This window comes from Neodiprion pinetum, chromosome 7 (assembly GCF_021155775.2).
Source record: "Neodiprion pinetum isolate iyNeoPine1 chromosome 7, iyNeoPine1.2, whole genome shotgun sequence".
In the NCBI taxonomy this organism is placed as follows: Eukaryota; Metazoa; Arthropoda; class Insecta; order Hymenoptera; family Diprionidae; genus Neodiprion; species Neodiprion pinetum.
This window is the reverse complement of record NC_060238.1, coordinates 17,575,710-17,596,808: the sequence shown is the minus strand read 5'-3', so window position 1 is coordinate 17,596,808 and position 21,099 is coordinate 17,575,710. Positions and strand designations below refer to the sequence as shown.

The 21,099-nt window shown below is 35.7% G+C and overlaps 3 protein-coding genes and 1 long non-coding RNA gene across 14 annotated transcripts in view; 2 read left to right on the top strand and 2 right to left on the bottom strand.

The window, feature by feature from the left end:
• The window catches only part of Crtc (CREB-regulated transcription coactivator), a 56,949-nt gene extending 49,640 nt beyond the window's left edge, over window positions 1-7,309 (bottom strand). For all 9 annotated transcript variants that reach the window (XM_046634233.2, XM_046634238.2, XM_069137613.1 and 6 more), the window contains exon 1: window positions 7,064-7,309. In XM_046634233.2, the coding sequence (XP_046490189.1) occupies window positions 7,064-7,177 (114 nt within the window). In that variant the 5' untranslated portion in view covers window positions 7,178-7,309. The remainder of the gene's footprint in view (window positions 1-7,063) is intronic.
• LOC124222854 (uncharacterized) lies at window positions 5,765-8,084 on the top strand. The gene is made up of 3 exons (XR_006884133.2): window positions 5,765-6,133; window positions 6,215-6,570; window positions 6,641-8,084. It is a non-coding gene; the product is annotated as an uncharacterized lncRNA (long non-coding RNA).
• A 732-nt stretch (window positions 8,085-8,816) lies between these two features.
• LOC124223492 (mucosa-associated lymphoid tissue lymphoma translocation protein 1) lies at window positions 8,817-15,159 on the top strand. Its single transcript, XM_046635497.2, has 9 exons — window positions 8,817-9,353; window positions 9,481-9,638; window positions 10,044-10,224; window positions 10,387-10,648; window positions 10,745-10,840; window positions 11,870-12,095; window positions 12,162-12,345; window positions 12,453-12,658; window positions 12,749-15,159. The coding sequence occupies exons 1-9, from the start codon at window positions 9,205-9,207 to the stop codon at window positions 12,856-12,858; spliced, it is 1,572 nt and encodes a 523-aa protein (XP_046491453.1). The 5' UTR covers window positions 8,817-9,204; the 3' UTR covers window positions 12,859-15,159.
• LOC124223493 (m-AAA protease-interacting protein 1, mitochondrial) lies at window positions 13,361-18,189 on the bottom strand. 3 transcript variants are annotated; one of them, XM_069137620.1, is made up of 4 exons: window positions 17,764-18,189; window positions 17,584-17,648; window positions 17,319-17,508; window positions 13,361-16,393 (listed from the first exon to the last, which is right to left on the bottom strand). In XM_069137620.1, the coding sequence occupies exons 1-4, from the start codon at window positions 18,056-18,058 to the stop codon at window positions 16,131-16,133; spliced, it is 813 nt and encodes a 270-aa protein (XP_068993721.1). In that variant the 5' UTR covers window positions 18,059-18,189; the 3' UTR covers window positions 13,361-16,130. The 3 variants fall into 3 exon arrangements, with proteins under 3 accessions (XP_068993721.1, XP_046491455.1, XP_046491454.1); XM_046635499.2 differs by lacking the exon at window positions 17,584-17,648 and having other exon boundaries at window positions 17,319-17,525; window positions 17,764-18,188; XM_046635498.2 differs by lacking the exon at window positions 17,584-17,648 and having other exon boundaries at window positions 17,705-18,184.
• Window positions 18,190-21,099: the final 2,910 nt, after the last annotated feature.

Below are 21,099 nucleotides of genomic sequence, written 5' to 3'. Positions count from 1 at the left end.
TGAACGCTGCTGCCTTAGGTCAATGCGGAAATGGAAACCTTTAACCGACTATCTCAGTCTCTACAGCAACAACGGAGCTTAAAAATAATCTACTCGATGACCGTAGGTTATGACGTATGGGAATCTGCCGGGAATTCTCAAATCCGTGGAATAACTTTATCCTGACGTACGACTTTCGCGAAATTTACAGTACTGTAGAAATATTTTTCTCACGCTTTAGTAATCTCGACTTAGAATAATCTGGCCAAAGTTATCTGAAAATTTATTCTTAAATATTATAACCGCAACGCGCTCGAGGTCAAGAACTTGTTGTTCGAAATCTTGTGGAGTTTTTTTTTTTATCAAAGAGTGTAAATTAATCTTCATAACAAACTGGTTTTCGCTAACTTTCTTGTGCAAAGACATACAATATTTTTACGATGAATGATGAATACGTTTCAGCTTTCAAATAAAAATAGAGAAAAACCATAATGCAGGAACTAATTTCACGTTCATTATCTCAAAGCCATTAATAAATTTGCACGAGAATCGAATAGGGCTACATATAAAGCGTGTAAAAAAATGTTGTAATAAAATACTTGGGTTGAGCATCGAGAAGAAGTTGCAGTTTTTGAAATCCCAAAACCGAGTGTTTATTGGAGAAGCAGGATTACGAAATTAAAACAGGGAATTTCGTTTATAAGAAAGTATCACTTTAAGAATATTGCAAAAAATAATAAAACTCAAGTATTATTTCTTTTAATATACTGCGTCACAATAGCAAAGAGCTAAAGACTTAAAGAAATGCTTTTTCTAAGACAGTTACGACGGTAGAAATGTTATGCCATAGCAAGATTTATCATTACCAAGTACTAACCAACCGGAAGTACGTTAGGTACATATTGTTGAGAAATCGATAGTTAATCGTGTCACTATCGCGGAGCGGTATGCATAATCGTTGTATAATACATTAATAAAAAAAAATGCTAACAAAAAAATTAATCATATATTTTTCGGTATGCGTCTTTTAATCTTTTTTCAATTATTTTATAGAAAAAAAGACAAAAAAAAAAAAACCGTCACCCCTTAATAACTTGAGCATTGAAACTTTGATGATCTTTTTCTTTTGATTCAAGTTTAACTTATATGATTTTTCAACTTGCGGCATAAGAATTTTTTTGAACGGTCCGGCCTGTCTAATTTACGTACGTACTCGCATTACCAGTTTCCTCGATACAGACCAAAAGAAATAGGGTGGTGAACTACCGTGTTAGTACTTCCCCATTATTAACCTGCCGCCTCCAGCCGGGTTTGTACATCGCCATAATTACTAAGCTAGAGGAATTCCTCAACGCGTCAAGGCGAAAGCGTCTTCCGAACTAATTGGTAATTAAACGTTTCGCAATTATCGCTTTTGGCGATTCCCAATCAATGCTCGTTCATTTGAAACCACCAAATTGGGAAAAAATTATTTTATATACCACTGGCATGTTTTCCTAGCTTTTAGATGCCCCCCGAACAGGGAGTAAAGTAGTACTTTTAAGTCCTGGGGAGTAAAAACGACTTTTACTCCCTCCTCGGATTCTCAGGGCTTAAAAGTGGGAGTTGCTTTTTTTTGGTCCTTGGGACGCGTGGTTGGATTGAGTTTGCGTTGAATGGTATACGACGGTAGAAGCTCGGAAAACATGGCAAGGGGTGTATAAAGTATCGTGTGCACCTCGGGAGTAAGCCGTTTTACTCCCTTGGTGCACAATCTACTATTCTAGACGAGGGAGAAACGTTCTAGTAAATGCAATTGTGTACGGTATGAAATTTTATTTGCCGATGCGACTAGAATTTCGCAACAATAGTATAGCACATGGCTTTCCTAATTCAACAAATCCTCTGATTGTACTAAAAAAAAATATCTCACTGTACTGTAACAAATCTTTTCTATAACCGTTCTTATTATTAATACCTATTTCTCTTGTTGGTCTAACAAATTTTGTTTCTACTGTAGTTTATTCGGAAGAAATGTTGTAAATTATGTGTGCGTGTTTTTTTTTAAATTTTAAACAAAATCGAAAAATGTTTTGTCTTTCTTCTATAATTGATCGTGAAAATTGTATGATTTTAAATAACAACATGAATATGATTAAGTAAACGTCGCTATTATTCGCTTCGTGAATCGAATGACCTACATAAACAATATGACAATCTGTGACTGGTAAACGAAAGCAAAATATGAAATGTTTTGTTGGAAACTTTGGTTCTTCACCATCCATCGCAAATGATTCCGTTAAGTTTATTCGTTCCGATAAGATAAGCTGCTAATGCTACTGTAGCTATTAGTTATTTCACGTGAATAATTAGAAACTCACGGTCAACTATAAATGATCGATGAACCGTTTAGCCTCCACGTGGTGCAACAGCCGAAGAATATTTACCAAATTAACGATCGATGGCAGGAATAATCTGATTAAATTCTCGATTAATTATTAATGAACACAATGCAACTAATATAATTTTGCTCGTGGAAAAAAAAAAAAAAAAAAAAATCACAGACATTTGCGAAAAATCGATAAGCAGCATCTGATTTTTATTTTCATCAAAATTTTTCACGTCGATATTACGAATGCAAATAATGTGACGTGAATTGAAATTTTCAATGAAATTATGTAGGGTCAATATTTTTGAACTTAAAAGAAAACAATCTAAATCATCTGAGAAAAAAAACAAATGTCCTGATCGGTAAATTTTACGAAGAAGAAGTGAGTTAAGAGTTTAACGTTACCGTAACGAAACATTAGTAGGGGGAAAAAATCACTATTTTCTTAATTTTACAATGATTTTTAAAGAGCCAAGATTGAGAAATATGAGTGTTTTGTTTTATTACGGTCTAATGAATTTCAGACAATTCCAAAATCGTGAAATAACAGTTTTACCTCAACATGATTCGTTACGATGACGTTAACAACTTCAATACGATGGAACTACCGCTGACTCGAACTCTATCAAACAGATATCATTACGGATATAAGAATGAATGTTGAATCTATCGCGAGACAATATCATCGGTTAATAAGTTACCGACAGCGTGGTGAAAGATAAAAAGTAAGACTTAAGTGAGGTGGGAAAAAGTTGTACGCGGATATGCGAAAAAAAAAAATTATAGGCGTACGTAAATACAGGTAGTATTATATTACGACCATTAATTACACATCTCTACAAGATAAAAACTTTTCTTTCTTGCCCTGATTTTTTTCGGTAAATTCTGGTTTTTGAGAACGTAAGATTTACGAATATAATTACGATTACATTAGATTGGCTCTAGTTTTTATATTATTGTAGTATTGTATTCGACATGACTAAATGTTTAGTCAAATATCTCTTGCAAAATCGGTTAGAGTTAGGAAAATTCTGTCTCACAATCAGTAATTTTGTACAGAGCGTGGAATTTCCTACAAGAATCTGTATTTAGATATTTTACAAGTCAATTCGTTTACGAGAAAAAAAGAAATTCAAAAAATTTTCCGATTTTATTCAGGTGTTATTTGAATGGGAAATGAAAAAAAAATCAACATTACGAGCTCATATTTGGCTGAGATATTCTATTTGAGATGCTCTACCGAAATGTTGATGCGCGTTGGGGAAAAAATTTTATTTTTTTTTTTATCTCGCAACACCTTACAGGCTCTCTTTTTCATGGTGAGAACAACAAAGTATTATATTTTCTACATTTTTTTCACTTTTGTCTAAATAACTTTTTGTTTGTAACTACAAACCAAAGCTACAGACGGTATTTTTTTTTTTTTTTTTTGATCAAACTAGGATATTATAAAGAAAAGAAATGGAATTTTTCATCCAAATATTGCTTTTTCGAGTCATGAATGAAAATGTCGATAAAATAAATAACTAGAGCCAATTTTGAAAAACTACGCGTACTTCTAGGGTCATTGACATTAAATCTTTCTAAGACCGGTCAAATATCAAGGGCATCAAAACCACTGTTGACCAGCGTTATCTTTGTACAATAACGATGTTTGGTGCTACGGTGAGAAAAAAATACTTCGACTTTGGATGCACTTGATTCAACGCAACGGCAAACTTCCAACTAATCTTTGTTACAAAAAAAGAAATGTTTACTTCCAAGTATGAAATGAAGAACTATTCAAAAGTATTTAAAAAATTGCAGTTAATCCAATAAAATTAATTCATTACTGGCTGTTGATGAAATATTTAGTCGATTTTACACCTCCTAATATATGTTCAACTACGTTCGTCAAGTTGGCACAACCACTTACAAATATCGAAATGAAGTCTTAGTCTGCGGGACTATCGACTTTTTCGAAAATTCTGACCCACGGCAAAATTATCCAAAAGACTGCATTTCGATATTTGTAAGTGGTTGTGTTAACGAACGTCGTTCAACTCACAGAATATATACACTTGGCTTTGACGAGTGTCAATTGCTTGAAATCAATTTCTAACTTTTCGATAAAATTCATAATTTTTTCCCTGTAAAATATTCTGTTGTCAACCCGTTGAAATATATTTTTGCGAATCATAGAAAATGTTCTTAATTCAACTAAATAATTCGTAATATTGTAGCTACGAGAAAAAGCGATTTCACCAAATCAAACAATACTTGTGATAGTTGTAAAAGTGTCAGATTTATCATTACCAAGCAAATAAATAAAAAATGATTATTGCCGCAAGTCTAGCAAACGTTTTTTCTCAACGTATAATCATAATATTCTATACGGCTATACATTACGTTGTATTTTCATGTACACGTATATGTATTCATAAACTTGAATAATTTTCCCCCATACCACGAACAGTTGAGTAATTGACTAAAAATTACTTCATCTAATAGATGTCTGTGCCAAAATTTTTTAACACACATTACAGTTTGTGACGGTAAAACGAAAAAAAAAAAAAAAAAACCCCAACGTATGATACAGATGTTCCCACAACTGGGTAGCTTACGAGTTACGAACGGAAATGTATAATCTATTGTCTTCGCGAAAAGTGATCGAACGTCTTAATTCGTGATGAATCCACATGCCTACGCATTCCCATGAAGTATACCCGTATAATTCATGCATAATACAATAAATTATTGCCGTTTTTAAATTATCTCATTTCATTTCATTTCTCATACGTAGCTGTCTCTCATATTCAGCGATGAAATTTTTGTTTGTTTACAGACGACAATTCTTGACGGAAATCTATCTTCGTTACGCATATTTCGCAGACAATCACGCAATGGTAACATCATTAATATAATAACAATTTTATGTCCGTACGATTTTTTTTTATGGGTTGGGGCGGAGGGGGGAGGAATTTCAACGCAACGACGTTGTGTAAAATGAAAAATAAACATCGTATCACCGACCAATAACGACATATTATTCAATAGAATAAAAAGCTGAAAAATCCTGACGTAAACATAAAAGTAGATACAATAAATAAATCTATACTGATAGTGTATACATACAGATATACATATATATAAGCAATGTATAAATACACGGGCCTCGACACGACAGCACGATTTAAGGTGACGGAAGAGGAAGAGGAAGAGAAAGAGAGCGAGCGAGAGAGAGAGAGACCGATAAAAACAAAATAAAATAAAACTTGAAAAAATCAAAACGAAACAAACAACGAAATCAAACCAATTAAAGAATAATATAAATTGATATGAGCAAGATCTTTTGACAACATACATAACATAATAAAAGATTGTGTGAAAAAGGTTTAAGAAAAAAAAGCACTAATCGCAACGAATAAACATCATTAAATAAAGCTTACATAATAGAGTAGTACTATTATAGATGCAATGCGAAATCGCAATAAATAATGTCCACAGACGTTTGTTGCGAACGTGTTGGGTCAAGTTATGCGGCATTGCCGGAGTACTATTTTGACATTTGTGTAAATAATGAAATGTGCCTCTCGGAGTGTTTATCGGATTATGAGGTACGATATGTATCTACCGTATATATACATATCTGTCTGCTGCCTGCACACAAATACGTACACGCTGCTAATGCACAAACCTGTCGCGTGCACTGTGTGAACACGTGTGTTGTATTGTGCGCTGATCTACATGTATAGGTGTACGCATGCATTCGTTGGTAAACGGAGGGAGAAGCGGACGCGTGTGTTGGTAAGTACGTCTCCTACTCGTGTGATGCTATAGGTGCGTCTGTACGTATGTATACGCGTGTACGATAAGTCGCATTTGCAGAGGCCTCGAACGAAGCGAAAATGAGAGAGACACGCAATCACGCGGCAGATGTCACATTACGTTTACCGCCGATTGTCAATTGTCACAAGTGGGAAGATCGAACGAACGTTTTTCGGATGCAACGTAGGAGGTACATTCTCGTTTCAGGCGCCGACGGTGGTTGGCGATGGGGTCGAGTCCGAACCGTGAAACATACCCATAGCAAGATACATGTAACCGGAAGAAGTGGGGAGGGAGAGAGAGAGAGAGAAAGAGAGAGAGAGAGAAAAAGAAGGAGAGATAAAGGAGCAAAAACATACACATGGGAGCTGGGCGCGAGCTCTCGCAGAAGCAGACGTAATCGTCGCGTGAAAAAGGTGTGGAAAAGAAAACTGATGTAAACAGAGAATGAAAAACAAAATAATAATAGTTACAATAATAATATAGGAAAGTAACGTGGAGACAGACAGGCGACGGATGGCCGTGTAATAACGAAGATTCGACGGCAACGGTTGGTATTTGTCTGATTCTTTTCTTATTCTTTATTTCCTATCGTGACAATGAAACAACTATTGGAACCTCTTGACAATGAGGCGCGGAAAAAAAATCGAAGCAACAATCATCGAACATTGGCTACATTCGTTGCGAAATGGTGTGAGGCGGTTCGGACTGTGCGTGAGCATGAGTGAAAAGTATGTACGAATACGATACGTCTATAGATATCATGTAGCTACGGCGCGCTCGCTGCATATAACACGCACCAACCAATACTAGAGAGGAGGTGTAAGAGGTTCGTTGTTTACGTTTTAATGTCCGGGTTAGAGGATACACGGCAGACGTGTCCGAGTGAAAATAAAAGAAATCTCTTACTCTGCTCGTGACGTCGGAAACCTCTCGCATGATTGCCTCGAACGCGGCAGTTTCCTCCGCCTGTTTCTGATTCAAAAGAGCTATCTTTTCACTGAATTTCCGAGGGTTCGCCATGATGGCTCGGCACTGGATTTTTGACTTGCAACTATACTATTCCCACGTTTGTTATACCGACCGCACCAATGAAAATGTTAAAAAAATGAACGCCACTGCCTTCTAGATGGCCACACGAAGAACTGATCAACATCCCTATTCCGGTGTTCTGATTCTCCGCCACACGTCGCTGCCAGTTGCAGTTGGCCTTTGCTTAGCTTTCGCACGTACGACACAGATGTCGCTATACGACGTTCCCAGCAGATTTCCCTATGGACTCTAGTGTCCACTAGCGCGGCAGCATGCGCGGTTCGCCATTCAAATCTGCGTTTCAATTATAATACGACGCTTCTAAAGAGTAATCGGCCAGGTTCGTAACGTTGACGCCCGTGGTCGAACTAAATCGTCGGAAATTACGTTAGAACTTTTGCGTGTGGCTCGAATCGAAAGAATATCGTGATAAATTATTTACGAGTTTGCTCGCTTTGCTATAAGTCGAAATTGAAAATGGGGTACTGAATTTCAGCAAGCCACTATTAAACATCGTCTTAGGCGTGTAGCTTTGAAAATACTCTGCAAATTACGATGTGAATTGCTTGCGCATCGTTTGCACAATCAACACGCAGTACCACTTTACGAAGTAATAAAAATAACCCTACAAATTGGTATTCTTCAACCTCACCCGCAGTTGATGCGGAGCTTGTTATTGCTATACGCTGCAAGCAGTTCGGTCCTAGGAGACTCAGATTCCAACCATATGGAAGATGTTTACAAACTATGCGTCGATGGAAAACAGCGATGGCCACTAACGCTAAAAATAATCGATGCATCGATTGATCGAGTCTAAAAAAATAAGCGAACACAACTCGATTGAACCAGAACATCTAATTTGTGGGTTATGTCGACTAGCGGTGAATTCGAAATTGTATCCGAAACAAAATAAATATGATTTGGGTCCAAATGACGATTATTTCTGATTTCATCTCGATTTCTTTCTAATTAATTACCAATTTCGTCATTCGTTTCCAATGAACCTGGGAAAAACGACACTAACTTGTTACGTATCAGATGTTCGAGGAGCTGCAGATTCGAATTCGTATTGGTATCAGCTTCAAATCATATACTACTGGCGATAGATGCGCATGCCGTCAACCTCGCAAAACTGTGGGCCGTCTCTCAGCTAATGATTGCAGAGTGGGAGAGACGGAGTATCCAGGGTAATTCAAGGACCCCGGGTATATATATACATATATATATCCTCAGTCAACGGTATTCAGATCGTCACCAGGGAATCGATTTTGTAAATTCTCTTTTGAAATTTCCCACCATCCAAAATTCTGATTGATTCGAAAAGTTTAGTCAACCAATCAGAATGCTTGGATGGTGGGAAATGTTAAAAGTGAAACTACAGAATCAGCCCCCTGACACACGCTGCTAAAAGTGGTTCGCAAAATGTCCCTCGATTCTGCCGCCAATTTCCACCACTAGTGGCGCTAGTAGTTACCTGACGAGCTTGCGCCCGGTCAGCGAGGGCAGCGAGTGTGTCAGAAGTCTACAAGCGCCACGTAGAGGAACTAAAAAACGGGGACAAAACGCGTACAATTTTTTGGTATACGATTGGTGAGTGTCAGGGGGTTGTACAGAATCAATCCCCAGTACTCGACAACTAAAGTGGGCTTGGATATGACTGATTCTTCAGGCAACGGCTTGGAGCTATAAAAAATTTTGTTAACGATCCGGTAGCTTCTTTATCGGCAGGAGCCGTGAAACACGTTATCTCGTAAACATGCCGCGATAAAAAATCCGGGGTAGTGGGGGACTTCCCAGAAACAGCAAGGAAAAGTACGAGTACCCTGCATACTTTGCAACTTTAGAAATCACGCTTACTGGATTTGGCAATGATTTAGACGGCGGTGACCCAGTAAAAGTTATTTCCGATTACATAGCGTGCATACCAAGAAATGATAGTCAATGACAGTGTGATGAAACTATCGAACTTCGATTTGAAGCTTAAATTTTGATATAGTATTTCGTATACTTACCTGGCAATGTACGACGAAGATCTTCCTTTAGAAGAGTTAGACTACGACGTTTTGTCGGAATTGACAAAGGAATTGAATAAAAACTTTGCATGGAAAACAGTAGCAAATTACTTGGTAGAAGAATCCTCAATTAAAAATCCATCATCTACATTCAGGTAAAAATAATGAAAATAACATTATTATTATACAACAAACACGACATCAACAAAGTATCATTATTTCTATACTTAAAATATATTCATTGCTACTGTCATTGTTATTCCTAACAATTTTTTTGCGCAGCAAACGATGGATGTATCGGCTAGAAACAAACAGCGAAGCATCGCCAGCGCAAACTTTATTGCTGGAGTTAAACAATAGATTATATCGGGTTGGAAAATTATGTCACATTCTTGAAGATTGCGAGCTTTATGATGCACTGTATATTCTTTTTGGGCCAGGTAGATAACTAATTTGTTCTTTGGTTATAGTTTATTCTTGTAGTTATGTAGAATCCTGTTTCTATTTAAATAATTGATCCAATACTCAAACCACAAAACTTACATATATTTAAACTGAACAATAATTCATGTGACAGGTTGTACTAAGTATACATAATCAAATTTGATCAATAGATTAATTATTTCATCATGTTGAAGTTTGTGACGTTAACGTAACGACGCATGTTGAGAAAAAATATTCATGTTTGCTACTTGGGATTATACAAAATTCGTAAAACCGTAATAAACGAGAATATACTTAGATTTTGAAAATGTAACTCCTCCAAAGTCGTTCTCAAATTGCAAAATAATAAGCGTTTTCCTCCTAATGTTTTTTTATGTAAACATCAAACAATTTTTCATCAGTCGATCTGGAAATCACCGAACAGCCAAATGCCAAGCAACAATCGTACAAACTTGCACTAAATGACACATTCAAAATTGTCTGTAAAGCAAGAGGCATACCAGTCCCAAAATTACAGTGGCGTCATGGAAACATTGACTTGGAGAATGAAACATCGAGCACCCTTAGCATACTTATAACTAAGTAAGCAAGCCACGCTATAACACCGTTTGCATTTCTTTTTTATATTCTTTGTGCTGTATCCATATTATAATATAAAAGTGGACAATTATTAAAAAATTCAAACAAAGTACCTCATGCTTTTGTTCAGCTGTTGAATAAAAGTTTCGCCACCCATTCTTTCAGTCCTGATCAAGAAGGCGAGTATCGGTGCAGAGTTGAACAACGCACAAGCGACGGTATTTGTCTCAGAGAAAAATATTCAGAATATGTCTCTCTTTCAATAAAAGCCATGCCTCCAGAAATAACAGAACATCCGTTACCTGCCGAAGTGAAGATAGGTGAAGACCATACCTTGAGCTGTCAGGTAAAACCGGACCCAAGTCTAAAGTATCAGTGGTATAAAGATGACAAGTTACTGAAGGGAAAAACACAGAATACTTTACGGGTAAGTTGAATGACATTATTAAGCATTATAAATTAAAAATACCATATTGGCTAGTAGATGAACAAGCCCAATTTATTAATCACATGAAATTTGCAGTTGCTTAATTTTCAATTCGAAGATACAGGACGATATCGTTGTGAGGTATCAAATGGGTATGGTTTGGCATCTTTGACAGCATGCAGTAAATTAACGGTGAGCAATGTTGATGCGTAAAATGTTTTTTTAAAGAACCATTAATCAGTCTGAAAGATTATTGTTGAGAGGTTTAACGGTCACAGAAATTGTAGAAGCAGGAAAACAATAGAAAAGTTCAATTCGTCAGAGTTGTCATCTGGAAAACCTAGAACATTACAACTTTTAGAGAATTTTGTTTTGAATTTTAAAATTCAAAAATGACAAAAAATTGTAATTTTTTTTAATCCGAAATTTTATTTCTGTTTGATTTCTATTATCCAGTTACATAATCTGAGGATTTGGAATTTCAGTTTTTTCTCATCTATCACTTATAATATACGTTCTCTTGAATTGTAGCAAAGAACTGGTGGAGTTAATTTCTATCAACCCAAAATCTGAGAGCGGTATTTCATTGAATACTTTTGTTTTGCTTTGAATTACAAAATTTCATTACTGTGGTCATCAAGGAAACCTGAAGATAAGATTTATTTTTGTTCCAAAGAGGAATTACTCGGAGATGATACGGATATTCAATGTTTAATAAATGATTAGTCATGTTTATATGTAAATTTAACCTGTTCACACAATTTACCAGTCATTTCTGTTAACACTATTAATCAACTCGGTACTCTCTCATTCCGATCGGATGCTTTAAACGAAATTCGAACTTCCATTAGGGATAGGTATTTAATGCCAAAGTACTGCACATGTGGCACAAACATATGTGTTGAAACGATGAGGAAGACCGTACTAATATCTACAACTTTCTCACTATGAGTTGTTAATCTAAAAAACAACATTGTTTTACAGTGATTCAATATATTTAGAGAAAAAAATCAAATAAGGAAACCAATCATCTTGATGTTACCAATTGACTTATTGTTTTATCGGAATCTTCTACTTGATCTCATATTTTGAAACATTTAATTTCGTGTAATAAACTGAGCACATAAGTCTAAAGAGATTGAAAGTAAAAAGTATAGCTGTGTCGATAACGTTGTGATACTAACATTGCCTTGGGCAAATTTGATTGATCTGTTGAAACAGGTAGAGCACCCACCTGAGAAAGCTTTATATAAAGTTGCATTGCTTATCGGTAACCGTAAGTATAAAAGTTATAAAAAATTGTATAAGCCGGTGGCTGACGTTGAAGAGATAAAGAAAAAACTGGAAACAATTGGCTTCTACGTTACCTGCCTACGTAATGCAAGTCTCGCTGAGATGACAGAGAAAATCCAAAAATTCTCTATATCATTGAAAGAGGGTGTATATGGTAAGATTTGAAATTGACTAATGTAGGTACTTTGGTAATCATGAATTCATTTTCCATCACATATAGGATTTTTCATGTTTGCTGGTCATGGGTTCGAGTTGCATGAACCCTTCTTGATGCCTACTGATATCCCTAAACAGTACCTCAGACGGCACGCTATTTCGAGAAATCAAATTTTACAGTGGACACTTCCCCGCAATCCTGCGCTCCTAGTTGTTGTACTTGATATGTGTCTGACAACACCAGACAAGTAAGGGCAGAAAATGGGCTTGTCTTGATACCGCAATTGCTATCATCAACTATTAGTTAGAATACAAATAAGTGGAGGTAATAATGTGCTGATTTAATCATTTCTAGAGACTCAAACGAAGCCATTTATGACGAAATACCTGAAGTATTTGAATACAAATGCAATGATAATCTGATAGAAGCATATTCTACGTGTACTTATCGTGAATCTTTTGAATCAAAAAAAGCGCCCTTCGGAAATTATGTGACAGAGTTAACCAAACACATTACTGAGAAGATACCAGTTAAAGAATTGTTCGATCGAGTTCAATCATGTAAGTGAAGAGTTACCTTCATTTTCATTGTATATTATGTATCAAAGTTTCTGTAAAATTTAAAGTCACATTTTTCCTAATTTGTTACAGCTGTTCGTCAGTTTAACTCTGGACTGACCAGCGACCAAATGCCAATGGTGAAAAACGTCTTGTCAAAACGGTATTGTTTAACAGATCAAACGATAAGGCGGTATAGGTAAACGTTAGCAGCAAAACGTTCCCAACGTGTGTTCAACTTCACATCAGTAATCCCACTGATCATTTCAATACGACTTCATTGAACGCAACATTTGCTTCAGGATGGTCCGAAATCGATGATCGTAAATTTCTATCTTTGCAAATAACTCAAGAATACCTCTGCCGATTTTGTTCAAAATGTAGTCAGTTTCAAACGAAATGAAGCCAAACTGACGAATCAAATTTTATTATAATCGCTTCCGCGTTTGCGTACGTACAACCGTTACTCTTTGTATGAACTCAATTCTGATACTTGTAACTTTGGAATGAGAATAAATTGTGATTTAATAGGGAAAAAAAAAAAAAATAAACAAACAAACAATCATTCTGCTCAAAAATTCGGAGCCATCAAACTTAATATTATAAAAATATATATTTTAGGGAATCATTTTTGCGTTATAGCCGAAAAAAAGTAAATAATTCATGTTAATAACTCAGAAGCGGCACGATCGATTTTTGTGAAAATCTATACACACACCCAGATATCCATCAAAAAATGGTTAAAAGTGATTTAATTATCTCTAGACTGCAAAACACCCAATCTAACTCTGAATTGAAATTTAATTGCACCTCACATACGTAGTTGATTAATAATACGTGAACATGTCAACTATAGATAAATCTTGGTAACAGATCTGTCGCCCCAAATACACTCGGCTGCATTTACAAAGTTATGTAATAGCATCAAGTAGATATAATTGCGATTTCTCTCATTGACGATCAAATTCACCTATTCATATCTGTTGAGTTATGACCAATTGAAAATAACATTATTAAATTCAAAGATTATGTACAGATGATATTAACAATGCAATTAAATTTAATATATGCATATATTATAAAATTGCAGTAGTGTATGGGGTATTCCATGCCAACTCAACAAATGATTTTCCCTTACCATTGTTGGTTTGGTTCATCATTTTTTATACTATTGTCTTGACTGAAAAGTTTTTAATTATTTCAGATATTTCTCGCAAACCATTATTTTTTTATAAACTTGTTAGAGAGTAAATCGTGTAGACTTCGATGAGTAGCTACCGAAATCTAATCTACGCCTAGCCAAGGTGTTATTTGGCTGTTTTGGGGTTCATACACGTCAATTAAACATTTATGTGCTGCTACTCCCAATGCAGGAAATGATAGAAGGAAGGGATCGGTTTTAAGGAAGGTAGATAATTCAAATGGTATAATTTGTTTATTATTAATGATCATATAATTGAATTATAACAGTGGTCAATGTAAAGGAGTCAACTTAGGGAAAGGTCTTGAATTGGCATGGAGAGATATATTTATAAGTGACTCTTGCTAAAATTAGGATGAAAGTGAAGAGTTTAGAAAATGTAGGATACTCGCTAGTTACAGTTTAGAGATGAACCTGCTAACTCGGTGCAGAAACCAAGGCAGCTGGATGAAGATAAGGAGAGGATACAGGGTGTAATGTGACTATAAAACAGTGAGAGGGGAACATGAGATCTGGAGAATGTAACAAATTGTTAAAGTTAAAAAAAAATATGCCATTGTTGAATATTTCAAAAAAATTCTCAAAAATTCCTCGACCAAAGACGATCATTTTAGCCATTTCCCAAAGTGGAAACTATTTTTTTAAATATTTATTACACCAATTTCAAAAAAGTAAAAATTCGTGAATGTGGTGTTACTGGTTTCCAGAATCTTTTCAAACGACCTAAACAACCGTCTTTGATCGATAAATTTTTGAGAATTTGTTTGAAATTTATACAAATCACATTATTTCACCTTTAACAATCTATAAAAACATAACGGTTTACAATAAAAATCGTAAATAATTCAGGAATCATATTCAGAATCAGGACAATCGTATGAAAAATTATGAACAAAAAATGGTGCAAAAAGATCATTTGTCGAGTTCGCATGGAATACCTCGTATACAGGTCATCAGGTACTCTCATTAAATTGACTCAGTTTTGGAAAAATTTACAGTGTTAACAAAAATTAGGGAATAGTTCAAATAAAGTATGCATAACTGAGCTCAAAGTAATTTTAAATTCCTCCAAATTTGTGCCTACTCGACATCTTATACAGATTCAAACATTTAATAAAGCAATGCGACAGAAACAATTTAAAAATCGTTGGTACAATTTTGTTCTTCAGAGTACTCTGAAAACTGCCCACTACGATTTCGTTGAATCTGAAAATCAGTAACATTAAGGCTTTGCAATGTACAACCTTTGAACCAAAAGCTAGTTGGTGAACTTTTAATAATAACAAACTTATACAAAGTTTAATTCCTTCGTTTCATTAAGCATCTATTTCAGTCTTGATCAAGGGCATGTTCGAATGTCTTTCCGATTACTCGATTAATCTAAAAAAGTCGGTTAATTATTACTACCGATTAATCAATTAATAGAAAAGTAACTAATCGTAGATCCCCTTTAATCGATTAATTGGATGGTCTTATGTTAGTCCGATATAAATGCCGAAAACAATATTTTTTTAACTAGAAAATGAAAAATTTGAAATTTCACGTATATGAAACGGATACGCAAGTGACAGCCGACCTTGAGATAAGGGTAGATTTTATCATTTACATTAAAATTTACTGAGAGGCAAAAACCCTGAATAAGCCAATAATAATTTTGAATCTGCAAAGTTTTCAATTTAAAACATATGCATAAGAAACAAAGTTTTCAGTTCGAATGAGGCATGCTTTTTTTGCATATTTTTTTCCCACTCATTTCAACAATTATTGCTGAAAATCGAGAGTACACCCTAATTCAAATGGTCGTATTTTCGGTTTTATTTATTTTACACACTTGATCTTAAGTTAGATTGCAATTACACACGAATTAGGCTTTTTTTCTATAGACAATCATATTCTTTATACGTATGTTCTGTGGTGAAAACATGCTTGCAGAATTGTGGAAAAATGGTGTCACTTCATAACTTCTTTCCCTTGGAATGCTGAGGGCAAAGTTGTTATAAAAATCTATAAGTCAGATAGTGCTCTGCATATCAATCAAGGCAAGTGCTCAATATCAAAAGAGCAGTCTTATACTTGAGAATATATTTATTAACATGACAAAAATTAAAATAACTTACTTCAGTTATCGCAGATGTAAATAATTATTATATCTGTGTTGAAAATGGCAATTGAACAAATTAATGGCTGTAAACAAAAATGTATCAAGTAGCATTTTCAATCTTATAAACAGTTCTTGATCGATAACTTCACTGCTATATGCAACTATTAAACCATTCATTTCTTCACATCACACAGTCTGAATTGATTAACTAAATCAATAAGCCATGTACTATCCATATGTCCATAGTGTCTGACAAATCTGTAGTTACAAACAATAGCATGCAATGCATAATCCGGGTCCATCATTGCTGCATGCGTCATTTGTAGCCGTTGCATCGGGGATGTTGATTCTGCAATTTCACCGGGCTCTTGTAAACCTTTCCAATTTCGTAAAAAATGGTATACCATCAGTATTTCGACAATCTTTGATGATTCATCTGGAAACAATTGTGTCCACAATGAGTAAGAATAAGATTGTGAATATTTTGTAACAGGTTTCGAAAGATGAGAAAGGATATCAAATAGTACATGTCTAAATATTAGCTATGTAATCATACTTGAGAACAAAAATAACAAATTATTACACAGTGTTAAAAAGAAATTCCAGTACCACCTTGGTGACAATATTTCTTGGAAATTTTTGGATATATCGGGTATATAGTCCAGTTGAGAAATTCGGTATGAAGAAAAATGATGTGATGAAAGCTTATAAAATGTAACTGAAGTAAATAAAGTTGAATTTGAATGAAAACATAAGTCCATTGTTATAGCAAAACATGGAAAAGAGTAGTTTTGTTTGCAAAATTAAGCAGAATTGTGGTAATTATCGAAACCTCTGAACATTAAATAACGGATTTTTCTGTAATTCTGAAAGGAACTGCGAACTTGTAGTGACGACTGAAATTCCAAACATTCTATCACGAGCAAGAACTTTTTCTGGCAATTTTTCTGCCATCAATAATCGTGTCGTGGATATCTTTTAACTTGATCGCCTACAATATTGTGTAAGAACTATAGTATGTCGTTCGAGTCAGCATCCAAAAAGCATCTAAAAAATAATCGATTAAAGTGATTTCTCCTAAGGTGTCATCAGCTGGACTTTCATACCTAATATAATTGAACGAACTAATACAATTTTTGTGATTTTTGAAATATTATTACAAATAATCTTGACTTTATGAATTTCAGTTGCACTCGAACGCTGAATATGGATTAAGTTCAACAAAATTTAGAACAGTGCAGCTGGAATAATCTTGCTTTTTTCTGTTCAGAGAATGGCGATAAAAGTTTTTTGAAATCTGCTTCAATTTACTGCAAAGTCACAAAGAAATAATGTTACCAGGATGGGCTATTAATCCTCACCATCCCGGATATTAACGGTGCTAGGAAAACAGAATAGGAATTCTTTACTGTCCAGGGCAATCTCTGCTTTTTGTTCCTCGCTCATTCGGGATATATTGCCTTTTAGAATCTCTATAGCGTCCGGAGTAACGAGGCCGTCCAAGCTTTCGTAATCTTCTCTAGCCAAAGCGTTTGATACAACGCATACAGCCTGGAACAATGGATAATCTACACAAGGGAGTATTGCTCAGAATAAACTATGGGAATGTATAAAAATGAAAGTTACCCAAAAAAGGAAAATTTTATAAATAAATGTAAGCTGGTCGATTTGTTCTTCTAATTCATTATTCACTGAATACCGTAAGAGTATTCCCAAGAAAAATAAAATGAAATAAATGAATACACACTTGTTGTGAACCGTTTATGAATTCATTTAAGTCAAATTCTTGGTCGATTCTAGAAATACCGAATTTGAAGGCTAGAAGGCATTTAAGCAGTTGGAAGATTCCCGCCTCAGGTTCTGCAGGAAAGTCCATAAGCGGAATATAGGTCCTTTTAATAGTTTCATTTTGTTGAGTGCTGAAATAACGACGCGTTGACAGTATTCGACAAGGTAAAACCGCATTCACTGCGAATTTCCGGCTACACTTTGCAAGTTCGGTATTATTATTGTTCTTTTTAATAACTGCGGTGACGACATTCAGCCTGCGACAATTTGTGTACATAATGTATCTACTATTACAATATAGTGCCGATGACATTCTTGGGTGTCTTAGACTTTGTATTTCTTTCAATAAGAATCCAATTCTGTAAAGCGCAGTAAAATTAACCTCCAAAAATCAGTTGTATGTATGTTTGCATGAGTGTGTGTGTGTGTATGTGTGTGTGTGTGTGTGTGTGTACCTGCAGTCTTATTTGATGGTATTGCAACGACAGTGGTTAGGCGGTGACTGAGGATATACATAGACTGATAACCCTGGGTTATTTTTCGTAACAATTTGCCGCGTATGGCCGGTTTGGGGGATATTAGCAGTTTTCAACCAAGCAACTGACCACGTCGGTAAAAAAAGTTCTACATAACCAACAACTATCGCCTGTAAAACGTTGGTATCGTACCGTCCACATCGTGAAATGGAAAAGTTAGGAAAATCCCGTACAAGAAATATATACGCCGAAATCACACAACGGAAAAATAAATTACAATCACAAACATGAACGTGTATCGTTTATATTTACACGAATATATCAAATCTTTTACAGGCGACAGTAGCATCTTTAAAACGCTCAATTTATTTTCTCAAAGTTTTTTACATAGTCAATTTTGAGCTGAAAATATTTTGGAAAAATTTTCAAATACTTTATTTTTAGTTCCTTATCTTATGAAAAATTTTTGTTTGTTTAGTTGAGCTTTTTAAAATTATGAGTTGAAAAAATTCGATATCTCAAGTTTTGAAAATATCCGAAAAATTCTGAGACACTTTTCTCTTTGCAAGAAGCACGTTGAAGATATGTAGAAGAAAGAATCAATTTTATGAGTTTTTCCCAAAATTTAGTATCGGTAATTTTTAATCGTTTTAATTAAGAAAAATTACGCAAGTTCATGCATGTGCGGCGAACATGGTGTAAGAATAATAGGTGGTCTGGCTGCCCTATTCCCGCAATGCTAAGGCTTGTGATTATTTTAGCATAATTCGTTTTTCGCCCACCAGACAGCTACGGATATGTAGGACCATTGTAAACAATAATGACGGAACGCAGTGTTCGAAACACGTATCTTCAAAATCTTACACATTTTATATTAGTTGTGACTTCCGATTATATATCTTGGGGTGAACTCAATTTGTATTGCAATTTAAACTAAGCATATCAATATTGTAGTATTTGATATTACATTTTCTTGTGTTAAGCCTATTTGAGCTAGCAAATGGTATCTATATATTCAGGGACGTTCTAAAGCAAAGCCGCGAAAAGAGAAAATTATCTAGATTGATGAAAACGTAACTTTTAGCAGCTTGAAATTCATAACGTTAACGCAAATATTGTTATAATTGTTAAATAAGCGAGACACAATATTTTAACCAACTTCGAAAATTACGAAGTGTAGTTTATTGTTTTTGAAAGGTTCAACCCCAAAGTTCAAACGATTTTCGATTATTCTGTTGCGTCAACATTACGAACGTCAACCTCATCTGTTTATTATGACTTCTATTTATTTTATATTACTTTATATGTTTCATATATTTTATAATTTGTCATTATTTTTGGTATTCTATGTTTTCAACTGCAACTTCTGCTCACATTTTTTTAACATGACACGCTCATCTCATGATTAACCTAAGATTACACTCCTCTCTTTCGAATACTGGATGCCGCCATTATTGTTTACAATTGTCTTACAGACCCGTAGCTGTCTGGTGGACAAGTACCGAATTATGCAAAAATAATCACAACTGCCGAACCGCGGCCAGGTTCATAAAGTTAACGAGCCCCCTGACACACGCTGCTAAAAGTGGTTCACAAAATGTCCCTCGATTCTGCCGCCAATTTCCACCACTACTGGCGCTAGTAGTTGTCTGACAAGCTTGCGCGCGCTCAGCGAGGGCAGCGAGCGTATCAGAAGTCTACTAGCGCCACGTAGAGGAACTAAAAAACGGGGACAAAACGCGTACAATTTTTTAGCATACGAGCAGTGGTGAGTGTCAGGGGGCTGGACCCAAAGACATATAAGAATAGACCGTGCGAGCTCGGAGGTAGCCCGTTGGTGAATGCGATAGCGGGATAGAAAGAGAAAGCTGCTTATGGGCCCATCCTTCTATCCTTGTCTAATCGCGCGCAAGCGCACTCAGCATTCTCTCGCAATGTAGTATCAACGAAGATCGAGTCACATAGAAGCGTACGGCTTATGGGCCGCTTGAAACAAAACTTTCCGTGACTCGTAAATCCGTAAGATGGCTCTACCGTCGGTCGACAATAGAGAGTTAGCACGATCACCCCAACCCGCCGGTCGGAGCCAACACACCCACACTGTACGCATTAGTATAGAGCGCTGTACGTGAGCCACACAAGCAAAGGCGCCACTAGTGACACCTAGCTGTTGGGGTGATAGCTCATCCGAGCACCCCAACTTTTCTTGCTTCAAATAGCCTGCAGGCCGTACGCTTCTCTGTGACTCGATCTTCGTTGGTAGTATACTGGCCTACACGATTCGCGTGTCCCGCGCATGCGCGATTAGACAAGGATAGAGGGGGGCCTATATGCAGCTTTCTCTTTCTACCGCGCTTTCGCCTTCTCAGCCTGCTCACGCAGTCTATTCTTATATGTCTATGGCTGGACCAGGTATAAGCGAAGTTCGGCATCTATGGGTAAGTGTTTTTCGTTTACATCAATTTTTGACACAAGACAACACTAAGTGATTTCATTGGCCTATTCTGTTCGATCTGACCAATGAAATCACTTAGTGTCGATTTGTGTTAGAGAATTGATATAAACGGAAAGCGCCCAAGATCTTCATTTTTCATAACATGAGAATATTGTTTTTATTTTTTAGCGCCTCAAAAATATCGGTTGAATACACTTGTTAACACTGTTGTGACGTCGGAACGGTACCTGGTGGAAATTTCCAGATGTCAGACACCGGAATCGTTCACACAGCTACAGCTAGACTCACATCAGTAGTTTGGGTCACCAATTACCGATAAAGTATTGAAATACACCGGACAACGGGCATTCTGTCACTCTAACCGAACGAACCAAGGAAGAAGTAATTATTGGATAAAAGATTTAATTAATTGGCTTACCCTTT

Coding starts and splice junctions, on each gene's coding strand:
- LOC124223492 (XM_046635497.2), top strand. CDS start 9,205: ATGTACGACGAAGATCTTCCTTTAGAAGAGTTAGACTACGACGTTTTG. Junction 9,354..9,480: donor AATCCATCATCTACATTCAG/GTAAAAATAATG, acceptor TTTTTTGCGCAG/CAAACGATGGATGTATCGGC. Junction 10,649..10,744: donor AAACACAGAATACTTTACGG/GTAAGTTGAATG, acceptor TGAAATTTGCAG/TTGCTTAATTTTCAATTCGA.
- LOC124223493 (XM_069137620.1), bottom strand. CDS start 18,058: ATGTCATCGGCACTATATTGTAATAGTAGATACATTATGTACACAAAT. Junction 17,649..17,763: donor CCTTCTAGCCTTCAAATTCG/GTATTTCTAGAA, acceptor TACGGTATTCAG/TGAATAATGAATTAGAAGAA. Junction 17,509..17,583: donor ATAAAATTTTCCTTTTTTGG/GTAACTTTCATT, acceptor CCATTGTTCCAG/GCTGTATGCGTTGTATCAAA.